The sequence below is a fragment of the Pleurodeles waltl genome, chromosome 6, assembly GCF_031143425.1.
Source record: "Pleurodeles waltl isolate 20211129_DDA chromosome 6, aPleWal1.hap1.20221129, whole genome shotgun sequence".
Lineage (NCBI taxonomy): Eukaryota > Metazoa > Chordata > Amphibia > Caudata > Salamandridae > Pleurodeles > Pleurodeles waltl.
This window is the reverse complement of record NC_090445.1, coordinates 1,647,064,170-1,647,076,560: the sequence shown is the minus strand read 5'-3', so window position 1 is coordinate 1,647,076,560 and position 12,391 is coordinate 1,647,064,170. Positions and strand designations below refer to the sequence as shown.

At 41.2% G+C, this 12,391-nt stretch overlaps 1 protein-coding gene across 2 annotated transcripts in view; it reads left to right on the top strand.

The window, feature by feature from the left end:
• Window positions 1-12,391, top strand: part of SARDH (sarcosine dehydrogenase) — a 460,574-nt gene that overhangs the window by 22,676 nt on the left and 425,507 nt on the right. For both annotated transcript variants that reach the window (XM_069241559.1, XM_069241560.1), the window contains exon 3: window positions 7,972-8,150. In XM_069241559.1, the coding sequence (XP_069097660.1) occupies window positions 7,972-8,150 (179 nt within the window). The remainder of the gene's footprint in view (window positions 1-7,971; window positions 8,151-12,391) is intronic.

The window sequence follows — 12,391 nt, the reverse complement described above, 5'->3', positions numbered from 1 at the left end:
GGAGTGTTTAAAAGCCCAAAGATAGATTACAGCAGGCCAGTGCGCTTAGGCACTCGACCTAGTAAGGGAGTACGGCAATTTAATTTTTAGCTTCCAATTTAAAATTCCTTCGCATTCACAGAGCTAAATATTCGAACCAACTTTACACTGTGGTTACATATCTTGATGTTTTTGAATGCAGTGTCAGCTGTACAGGATTTACATGTATGTGTTCCACTAAAAAGGGACAGGAATGGCTTAAAACTGGCTAGTTTAGATGCCAGTTCGTTTAGATGACTGTTAATATTAAATGTTTTCACCACCCAAACTTTGCACATATGATTTAATTCAATAGTTAAAGTGTACACGCTACAATGTTTCAAATTAAATGCTTACAATGGTTAAATGTTGCATAATGCCAGTAACGTTTAATCATTTCTGGTGACCTCAATCAAGCATGAGGCCAGAAACACAAGCAGTCAGTGTAGGCCCACATTGTTTGTTCTCTGTTATGTAACTTTTATATTGCATGTTTACTTTGGCCTACAAAGCTTGAAAGGCCTGTTTTTGTCAAACGGGAACACTTCCATTGAAAATAAAAATTCAAATTCTGAAGTCAAATGTTTGATTGCATGCAGTAAAAAAAAGAAAGCAATACTTAATTCTGTAGTTAAGAATGTTAGAAGAAAATAGCCTGTGTACTATTAAGAAACTCAGATTATTGAGTTACAGCTAACAATGAGAACTAAATGACTGGAAGAAGACTGTTCAGGTTTTGTTTACCTTTCATTAATACATTGTTCATGAACTAATGGTCATTGGCGAGGGCCAGAAGAATTACGAAATTCTGTGTCTGCAGCCTCTATGACCTAAGTAGGGATTCACCATATTTACCACATCATTTGCCTAATCCTTTGCAGGTTTCAACAAATGTTTCTGGCTTAAATGGATCAAAATAATGCCAGAGAATGTGCCACTTCACATTTCTTTTCTTGATTCATATTTCAGATAACGTTACTGAATGTTTTTGTTATAAATTGCTGCGTAGTCCTTGTGCTTTCAAATGGTAAAGCTCTGTGTGCTATTTTCAGGCTTTCATTATAATGATGAAACTATATTTTACACGACCTGTGAAACATTTTCGACATGTCACAGGTCCCTAAGAAATATATGTTGGTATACCACTGCATTCCGTGGAATAGAAAAAAGCACGCAAGCCTGTCATATGAAATGTTTGGCTGCGTAGACATTTATTACTTGTATTTTGGAGGGAAAAAGTTTCAGGTCAACATAGCCTTGGACACAATTTGGAAAAGTCCGATTATACCGTCGATATTCCTTAGTGTGCCATTAATTAATTATTTTTATTTTCAAGTTTTATATAGTGCTAACTAGACCCGGAGGTATCGGAGCACTTAACATGTTGTGTGAAAAATGTACTCGAACTACATGCATGGATTCGGGTGGGTCAGAAGCAATCAACAATATGAGTGTAGAACAATACATTATTAAGGTAATCAAAAACGGTAACGAGTATATAAATACAGCATCAACTTGGTGGCAGTTTAGAGACTGAGCGCGTGAGAAGAGTGACACACAGCCTCATGTCGCGTGGGTTGGATCTTAGAGAAGCAAATTTCAACTTGAGAGTGTGCTAAAGTAGTTGTTTAGCAATAGAGATTTGAGGTCTCATTTGAAGCAAGAAGGGCTTACAGTGGAGATTCTTTGGGAGAGAGTTCCAAACCAGAGCATTTCCTGAGAATGAGTGTGCCCGGGATGATCTCTTTTTCAGCTTAGAGGAATGGGAAGAAGTGAGTTGGTGCTTCTCAGTGCCCAGCTTCTTCCCGCTCAATAGTTTGACTTCTAGGTATTTGGGGTTCTTTATATGAAGGATTTGTAAGCGATACAAGCTGACTTGAAGGTACATCTACCTTCAGTGGGAAGCCAAATGAGACTATTGAGGGCAGGTGAGATGTAGTCAAACCATTTGATTCCTGTGAGGAGTTTGGCAGGCACGTTGAGAATTGCTTTTAATGGCGCAAGGTGACTTTTTGGGGTTCCAGTGATGATGGAGTTACTGTAGGCAAGTTTCGAGAGGACTAGTAATTGTACCACTGTCTTAAGATCTTCAGGGAGAATTAACAGTTTGATTTCGCTGGGATGTTTTATTGTGTAGAGTGCTTCTTTGGCTGAGTTGTTGATGTGCTCCTACATTGACATGTTTTTGCCTAAGGTGATAACCAAGGAATTTATGGAGTTGGAAAGTGAAAGAGAACAGTTTAATGCGTGCAGACTCTTCTGACATTTTTGAATTGGCAAGGGTTTATTTTTAGGGGAGAGGAAAAGTAGATCACTCTTGTTGGGGTTCAGCTTTAGGTGCTTGGAGTTTAGCTAGGTTTGTATCTTGTTTAAGTGGCATTGGGATGACAGATGTCTCTGGGTGATGTTATTTTATCATAGTTGTATGCCATCAGCATATAGGTGATATCTGATGCCTGCTTGTTTCAGAATAACTGTAAGGTGTTCCATGAAGAGATTAAATAGGGCTGGAGAGAGGATTGAGACTTGTGGTACTCCTTGTTGAACTGGAGCAGGTTTCAAAAGACAACTGTTTATTTTTGTTTGTTAAGAACGAGGTTGGAGATAGGACGTGAACCAACTCAAGACTATCAGTGTGGTTCTTGAGTGTCTTAAGTTAAGTTTGATAATTTACTGTATCAAAGGGTGCCAATAAGTCAAGTAGGATTAGGAGGCAGGAGCTGCCTTCATCTAAGGATCTGTGGATGCCATCTGATATGTTGAGCTTAGCAGTTTCTGTGCTACATCCCTTCCTAAATCCAGATTGGAATGTGTTGTGTAGGTTGAAATTCTCTGTGTTGGTTGAGTTGTAGTAGGACACAGTTATCAGTTGTTTTAGCTAGGAAGGAGAGGTTGGTGATAGGTCTGAGGTTATTGAGGTCATTAGGGTCTGCCCCTGTTATTTTGAGAATGGGTGTGACTTGGCCAAGTTTGACGGAGTCAGGTACACGACCAGATGTGAGAGAGGCGTTGATGATTTTGGTCCAAAACGGAGAAATGATGTCGTTGAAGTTCTGTACTAGGGAGGAAGGAAGGAGCTCAGTAGTGTGGGATGTGGGCTCTAGGTTTGCGATTATTTTTAAGAATTCACCTTCTGTCATAGGTTTAAAATCTGTCCACTTAACATTGTTTTTCAGTTGTAGGGGATTATGATTGTCTGAAACCTTTTTCGTGGCATTTCAGTTGTTACTTGAGTCTTGGGGAGGAGTTTTCTTGGTGGTTTGTGTATCAATGGGGTAGGTGGGCTGGGCAGACAGACGTGCGTCATGGATAATGGATTGTTCGTTTTGTTTTGTTTTTTATTTTTTTGCAACTTTGTCAGTGAAGTTGGCTATCTCTTCACAGAGATCATTTGTGGCTATTGTTTCGTGTTGGGAGGCAAGGGTAGTTTGTTGTTTTATTATGTTGAAGAGCTAACTCAGTCTGTTAAGTTGATTGCAAAAGAACGTGACTTTTTCACCAAAGATGTTTTTCTTGTAGGAGAGCTCTTCTGATCTGAGGAGTGCTGGGTGTGCCAGTGAAGGGTTCTGTCTCCATAACTTTTCTGTCAGTCTTAATTGCCACCTCTCTTTGAGGTCTGAGTTGAACCAGGATCTAGAGAAGGTTTTTCTAGACCTTTTAAGTTTGAGCAGGGCTAATCGATCAAGAACATCTGTCATTGCTGAGCTATAATGGGCAGTAAGGTCTTCTACCGTGTGAAGTAGAGGTCGGGATTGTAATTGGGTGCTGATCCTGGATTCCAGCTCTGTTAGAGGGATATGTTTGATGTTCTGTGCCCATTGTGTGGAGTTTTGGAAGTGGCTAGTTCAGATCTGGGGAAGACTGTGTCATTGAACAGTATTAGATGGTGGTCCAACCAGTCTATCAGCCTGATGTATTGAAGGAAGGCAAGCTCACATCTGGTAATTATCGCATCTAGAGTAGAACCTTTGTTCTGTGGCTGTTCATTGCAGAGTTGCTTGAGGTAATTGATTTCAAGAAGGTTTATTAGGTTTATGTATGTACAAACTTTATTCGACTTTCAACAAGTCATAAAAGTATCAAATATTTTACATTTCAATATACAATAAATAAACTAAAATATAAATGATTTACAATGATAAAAAGATGCGTACATGAAAAATATTTAAAATTTCTTTAAGAACAATTTCCTAGATACGAACCGTTGGGTAAACTAGATAAAATTACATTGCTACCCCCATGCGCTTTCTTGTATTTAATACGGAGCATAAAAAGTTGGCCAAGGTTCCGCACATCTCAATAGAGGATAACACCTGGAGGCTAGCGTACGCGGTACGACACTGGGGCAGATTAATTAATCTTAGAAGAGGGGCTACTAAGCGCTTTCTTTGCTTGGCATAGAATTTACAGAATAAAACCACATGAATTTATTAGGTTACAAACTTTGGTGTCCAGTGAAGGTCAAAGTTGCCTAAGAAAATGTCATTGGAGTCAGTTATGGAGAACCGAGTGATTAGGTCAGTTAGTTATTCGGTGAAGAGTGTGCCATTACCAGGGGGTGGTAGATGGTGTGGATTGTGATAGTAGTGGTGCTTTTTGTCATGAGGTCAACTCTGAGGTAGTCGAAGACTGAGTAGTTAGTGCTCTCTTGGGTGTTAAGTCGGATATCTTCTTTGTGGATGGTCGCTAATCCACCCCTTATTTGTCCTGGTTTGTCCCATCTAATGATGGAACAGCCCGGAGGTATGAGCAAGACCAGAATAGGGGTTGTGTGTTTGCTGAGCCAGTTTTCCGCTAGGAAAGCAATGTCGATTCAACCAGCTAGAATAGTTTCAGCTGTTTCTATTCTGTGTTTGACTGCTGACCTGCAGTTAAGAAGCACGCATGTAGGAGCTAGGAGTATAATTTGTAGGCTGTAGTCTCTGGTGAATAGGTTCTAGGTTAATGGACTGCAGAGCATTGGAGGTGGTGTGAGTGGGACAGGGCCATCTTGTGATAGGATGTGAAACATTAAGAGAAGTGTTGGTCAAAGATAGTGAAATTATGGTCTGTTGCTTGAATTAGTGTGTTCCCCATCCTGAAGATAAATGTGAAGATGTCCCCTCTAAAGTTTTGGGAGGGGATACTCATGAGTTTATTTCCACAGGGAATTTTGATATTTTTGTAACTTGTGGGAGGAGCAGGAAGATGTTTCTCCATTTAGCAGAGCGCTTAGAGTTAAAAATGAAGTGAGTTTTTGTGCTGCTGTTGCTCGCTTTGTAGCGGGTATCGCTTATACGTTTCTCCTGAAGTTGTTTGAGTAGGTTGTGTTTGAACTTTTTCATTGCATTTTTTGAGAGGTTGTTTGGATATTTGATGCTCCAAGAGTTGGGCCTTATCTCTCAAGTGTGGTATAGGGTAGGGAAATGTCATTGTGGCTATTCCTAATAGTTCAGCCCCTGCAGAGATGCAGTGAAGTACCTTATACTACAGTGTGTTATTGGCAAATCCTGGGTTATTCGGGACAATGGATTGGTATAGGGGGAACATGGGCAAGCGGCTTCCGAGCATGCAGTGGATGGTTATCCAGATGGCAGATTTTGTTTGGGGGTTCTACTGTGTGCCCAGTAGCCTGTCCAGGTTATATTTGGAGTGGGATGGGGTTCAGTTGTGAAATTATAGAAGCTTTTGAAGTAGGGTGGGTACTGTTAGGTGATTGGAGTTTATGGTCATGTATAGTGAGTTTCAATAAACCTGGGGAGAGCAGACAGCTGCCCCTTGTTGGTGTTTCTTGCCCTTCTTACCGTAGAAGTGGAGCCCACAGAGTACAATGCCTGTCCCTTTGTTGGTCCTATCTTTATTATTATCTTTTTTTTCCGCTTTGTTATGTGAGGCTTGATGTGGTCCTCTTCTTCTCTTACTTATATTAGGTGTCCTCTTACTGTAGTGAAGATGTTTTCATATTAATGAGATACATGTGTCTTCTTAGTCCTATTTTTACTTCAGTTCTCTTCGTTGTTGTGTGAGCCTTCAGTACTCCTTTTTGATTATTATTATATTATTCCTCTTTTGTTGCCTACTCCTTGGGGATGGTGTGAGGGGTAGTAGCCTGTCTCTGTGTTCCCACCATGTCCCCCGTCCTAGATCCTATCCTTGGCTCAGTGGTCCTAGGACTTCCTCCCTGATACTTTCGAGTGCTTCGAGGGCAGTACAATGTCATAAGAGGAAGAGGACTGCGGTTGTGTGTAAGTAGCATTGAAAATGCATACAGTACTTTAGGCTATTACTTGCATCACTATAAGATGTATTATTACAACTAAAGGAAACAATACAAACTGATTTGCTTGGCCATCCAATTTTTTTGATGTTTGGGACTCTTAAATGAACAGTGATGTATATGATCAAACGTTCTTCTTTATATTGTCCACAGTCATTTCAGGAAATAAGTTACAGATTTGTCTCCACTCACAATGCCCCAATGCATAGCATCATGCCATGAATAGGTGCGTAATGCACTGATTATGAGAAGGTGACACCAGTGGGCAGTTAAATTCAGTGACGGCTGGCATTTACGGAGGAGGGCGGGCAGTCAAATGGGTTGATACGCATGTGTCCAAACAAATTAAAATGAAAACACTTACCGAATCCAGGCACAACGTCATCTTCACTCCAGACCGCTTCTGATGAGATTGAAGTGTGGGCCCAAGCAAACTCCCTTGACCAATCCTGGTGCTGCTCACATGCTGTAAACCAGCAGGAGAGCAGCGCCCTGATTGGAGAGATCGGCCTCCCTTGACACTCCCCAGCACACTGGAGGCCTGCACTGGCCTTCAACCCAGCTGTCTTAAGACAGCTGGGTTGAGAAGTTTAAAGTGTGCATGCTTGACTGGCCGTTGCAAAATGGCCGACCAAAGAGACATGTGCACTTTAAATAGTGCACAGGCAGCCCTCTACCCACCACTCCTCCCTGCTGCCACTCAGCAGGCCCGCCCCATTCTGACACTTGTTTCAGGGTGGGATAGTGAAAAATAGAAGGGTAAAAAGTTACCCTTTTATTTTTCATCACTGGGGCTTTGGGGGGCTTTTAAGTGGGGCGATGCTCCTCCGCTCCAATGGAAGAGCTGCCCCTGCAAATTAGACTGTGACTCCATACCAATGGAAGCAGCTGATGTTTCATTTTGCCATTTTATTAGTGTTTCTCAAAATACAAAACAACTTGTGGCATTTGAACCAGGGATGTATGATGTCTGTGCTATTTTCTTGTAATTATTACAGAAAATATTTGGAAAATTACATCGAATCATGTCATATGTAAATCTGTCATTCAGTGATACGTTTTTGTGTGAAATGTATCCTCACAATATTTTAAATGCAAGGGGGCATTTCCTGCTAAAATAAATTCTTCCTTAATTTTCGGAGTAAGATTTTGACACAAACTGTGTATAATTGCACATTGTAGCGCAAAAGTGTAATTTCAGAAATTTTGTGTAACATTACGCTAACATAATTTAAATTTTGCCTGGACTATGCCCAACAACAATGACTGAAAAGAAGAAATAGATATGTTGACCAAATAACTATCTAGCATATATTGTATATGATCCCTGCCAAGTTATATCTGAACCTAATTGAAGAACAACTTGTGACTACAAGTGAATTCTGCTTAGAGTGCTGCTAAATGGTCACTAGATAAGAGGTTAAGCATAACAAATGAGTTAATATTGCCACACAGACAAGACCACTGTAAGCATGTTAAAGAAGGTCCTGTCTGATGCACTTCTATATAGATAGAAGGTCTGCAGATCCTTTCTCTAAAACCCCTGGCACAAGGTTGCATATTATAGAGGATGAGAATCTCCAGCATCTTTTGAATGTTCACCAGTGCTTGCATGGCATTGGCCAGTTGAATGTAAGTAAAATAATTTACTGTTACCTAGATAACCAGGTTAACATAGCTCCTGTGATTTCTTCCAGGCCTCCTCTGGCAGCTGCGGCCTAGTGATGTTGAGGTGGAATTGTTGGCGCACACGCGGAATGTGGTGAGTCGAGACCTGGAGGAGGAGACTGGGCTCCACACAGGATGGATTCAAAATGGGGGACTCTTCATCGCCTCCAACAAACAGCGACTGGATGAGTACAAAAGGCTTATGTCTGTAAGTGGGCATGCAAGCATTTCACCATTGTGTATGCTCTAGTTTGATGTATTGAAGACAAGACCTTCATACCTTGCTATATTTTGAGGGTGATAAATTCTCTGTATAGTCTTGTGTATGTTTATAACCTGGTTTCAGAACAAGTGGTGAGATCTGTAGATAAAGTTTTACAAGTTGTTCTTATTGTCAATTATGAGAAGTTTGAAATCCTTGCCCCCAAGCAACTACTGAAGGATGCAGCAGGCCTGTACCTCTTGAATTGGATCTTTCACACCAGTGGTGTTGGTCATTACTAAGCCTAAGATGTCAGTAAGAGGCGCCTGGACTATAAACACACCCTCAATCAATCAAACTTTTCTATGGGCCTGTTGCTAACTGATAATTGTTTTAATCTGTAGTTACCTATTTATTGACAAAGCAGAAAGAAAATGTTTAACCTTTCTCTGCACCAATGACCAAAAATGCACTCTTAAATTCTTCGAAATCTTGAATGAAGAGAAGACGCTCCACACACAGTTCTTTATCTAATACAGATCGAATCTGTTAGTAATACCACCAAATACAGTCATAACCTGTATTTATAGATCCTGCTAATTATTGGTGGATTGGATGGCCCACTCTCCTGGATATGTTAGTTCAAAGTCAATAAACATGTTGTCCTTAGACTTAAAACATTGTCTTGTAGGTTATTGTTCTTTGTGCAATGGATTTTAAAGACTGCACCTTTCTTCATTTCTTCAGTTTATACTCTTGTCTCAAGTAGCGAATGATCTTGAACTTTGGACCACTGAAATGCATGGCTGCCTAGAGAAACCTATACCTATAGGTATTGAAAGTACATTGTGTGCACTAACTCAAGCCACTTGTACTATTCAAGCTTTCATCCCATCTGCCACATAACCCAGTCTGAAATGCCTAATAGGTCCCAGGCTGTGTCACCTTTCAGCTGCTAGCTCCCTTGATGTGGTACCAAAACAAAGTGGTGGGTTCCTCTAGTAATTTTACCATCTCATCCCAGGACTTTTGATACTTTTAGCTATGTCTTAATTACTGTGATTGTAGGTGGATATCCCCACATTTCCCCTCTGTAAGTAAAGTGTAAATATGTACCCAACAACATCATGTATATAAGCCCTAGTTTATTCTTTGCAGGATCATAGCCTCTTCATTGCCGTTAAAACACTTGTGTAAAATCATGGAACAGGAATACACTTGTATTTTCATAAACGGTTGATACAAGTTGCCTAACACATTGTAGTAGAGCACCTTATCCGCTGTAGTTCAGAATTAAGCAAAGATTGCTCTTTGGGTTAGAGGAGATCTTTAGAGGTGGTCTATGATCAGAAGTACTGTGACCCCCCCTCAACAGGAAAGAACCCTGACAACCTCTTTGGTCACAAGACTGTCTGGATCCAGATCTCAATATAAAGTTCTTTATGTTGAATCCTTCAGCATGCTCTTGAAACCCTATAAACTAATGTTAAGCTTTTGGGAGCATTGTTCTGCATCTTCAGACCTCTGATGGATATGCTGTGCATTACTGATGAGGGTCTTTGTGTCATCTTTGTTATTTTATTTCTGACTTCATTTTTTTCAGGTCTTGTTGTGCCAGTCCCACTCTTACTATCTTCCTAGAGCCTGTGCATAGTAGATAAGACGTTAATGCTTGCAGCATCAATTGTGTGTTCAAGGGCCATCCTTGAGGTTTGAACTGCCAATAGAACCTCTTTAAGAGTAGGCTACACTTCCACAGGGACCAGAGAGGTATATCACATATCGTTTGAGTCCCCAGCAGGTCTATGGTAGTTGGTTGAATGTCAAAACATGTTTATCGAAATAATTTCTTATTTTCTGTATGTTTCTTTTCCATTACACACATCAATTGGTTACTTTAGTACTCCTTTGGGTGGTTTTATTACCAAGGTGCTGGATTCACACAAGAGTGGATGACTGGGTTGATAAATGGAAATAGCTGGGCTTGTCACACTTTAAGTTCTGTTTTAAGCACAGATATTGCCTCCCAAAAGGTACCTGTTAGACTGTTACATTCAGATGGCCTGCACTGGTAAAATAGCTACCACCAAGGTCTTGGTATCATATGTATGACCCATTCACAGGAGAACAATTGACACAAGCTTCCATCAGTTTTTATATACTGCCATACGAGAAAGACATGCTTACCTATACGTTGCAGGTTCATGAGCAAAATTATGCAGGGTCTTATTACAGTAATCACACAGTCAGCCGTAACCCAGCGAGGAGACTCACACATGCCCTTGTATTTGCAACATACATGCCTTTCAGCATAGTTGTTGTGACTTAGGGGCAGTTACATTCCACCTCTAACTGTGTTGAGCAACTTCTTTGCAGTGGTCCAGGACCTCCTATAGCCCAAGCCATGTCACTGCTCAGAACTGCCCACTCCTCTTCAACTGAAGCTACATGGGGTCCCAGCACTCTGTTAGGTTGAAGCGGTCTTCCTTTGCCATCCCCTCACTGTGGGCAACTTGCAGACCAGTGAGGCACTCATTTTAATCTCCTCTACCGGGCTTCTCCACAGGGCCAAGAGGCTGAGGAGTGGAGGTATAACGGAGAAAGAAGGAGTCTTTCTCTGCCACCTTTTCAGGCTAACACAGCGTAGGTGTCCTTCAGGCCCGTTGCACCTATCTAACAGGCTCTGTTAGCCCACATGGAGATTAAGATGTGTTGCCAGGTGGCCTCAAGATTAAGTGTCAATCTTGCTCCATTCACTGACACCATATATGTATTCCCAAAAGGTAGATGACCGGGTGACACCTTGTAATATAATTTATCTGTAAGTAACAGATACGTTTTTGAAAGGGGTTTAATTACCTTGTACCATGGGAAATGCATTGCAGTAAATTTAAAAATGGAACGTGAGCAAATTCTTCTAATTATTTCTTTATCAATGACAGTCTCTACATCTTCCAACCAAGTTTCCTACACAAAATGAAGACAGGCCATTTAAAGGTATAAAATATAGGTCTTCCTTTTATGTACGTTGTTGGAAATAGCCCCATCATCCCTAAAAGAGATTTTTGTTGGGAATGTGTTAGACCTGACAGCCCTAGTGTGGTCTTCTCCCAACGTTTTGCCTGCCTCCCTCCATTTTTCTGATCTAGTTTTTGCTGGTTTTAGGACTCTGCGTACTTTACCACTGCTGACCAGTGCTAAAGTGTTTGTGCTCCGTCTCCTTAACATGGAAACATTGGCTCATACCCAATTGGCATATTTAATTTTATTTATAGTAAAGTGCATTAATGTTCACAGGGCCAGTAAATTAAATGCCTCCAGTGGGCCTGCAGCACTGATTGTGCCACCCATATAAATAGCCCCTCAACCATGTCTCAAGCCTGCCCTTGCAAGGCTTGTGTGTGTGGTTTTACTGCCACTTCGACTTGACATTTAAAACTGCTTGCCAAGCCTTAAATCCCCCTTTTATTACATATCTGTCACCCCTAAGGTAGGCCCTGGGTAACCCATAGGGCAGGGTGCTATGTACAAAAAAGGCAGGACATGTACTTGTAAGTTTTACATGTCCTGCTAGTGAAAAACACCTGAAGTATTTTTTTTTTACTATTGTGAAGCCTGCTCCTCTCATAGGCCAGCATTTGAAATTCCCTTACATACTTTCAAGTGGAAACTTCTGATCTGAGAGGATTGACATTGTCATGTTTGGTATGGTTGGAATGGTAGTAAGAAATCCTGCTTACTGGTGAAGTTGGATTTATCATTATCATTTTAGAAATCCCCTTTTAGAAAGTAGGCATTTCTCTGCACTTATTGCTCTGTGTGCCTTTCAGCCTGTCTCCAATCCACATCTTGTCTATGCTGGTTGACCGCTTCTCTTGTACACTCCTCCCAGACAGCCATAAACACAGGACACTGCTCCAACTGTATTCATCTGCATGCTGATGGGTCTTCCTAGGATGGAAGGGTGGAGGGGCTGTCACACTTCAAAAGCCATTGGCTTGATCTTACACAAAGGACTGATAACTCCCCCCAAGGATCTCCTGACAGACATGACTGGGTTAAAAAGGGAACTGGTGCACTTCAAAATCACTCTTTGAAGCCTCCTCCACTTCAAATGCACATTTGGGTACATATACTAGGTCTATGCCCCCCCTCCCCCCAAATCATTCACCTCTGGACCTACAACTGGACTCTGTCAGAAGGACTGCAGTGCTGCCCAAACGACTCATCTGGGCTCCCTTTCTGGA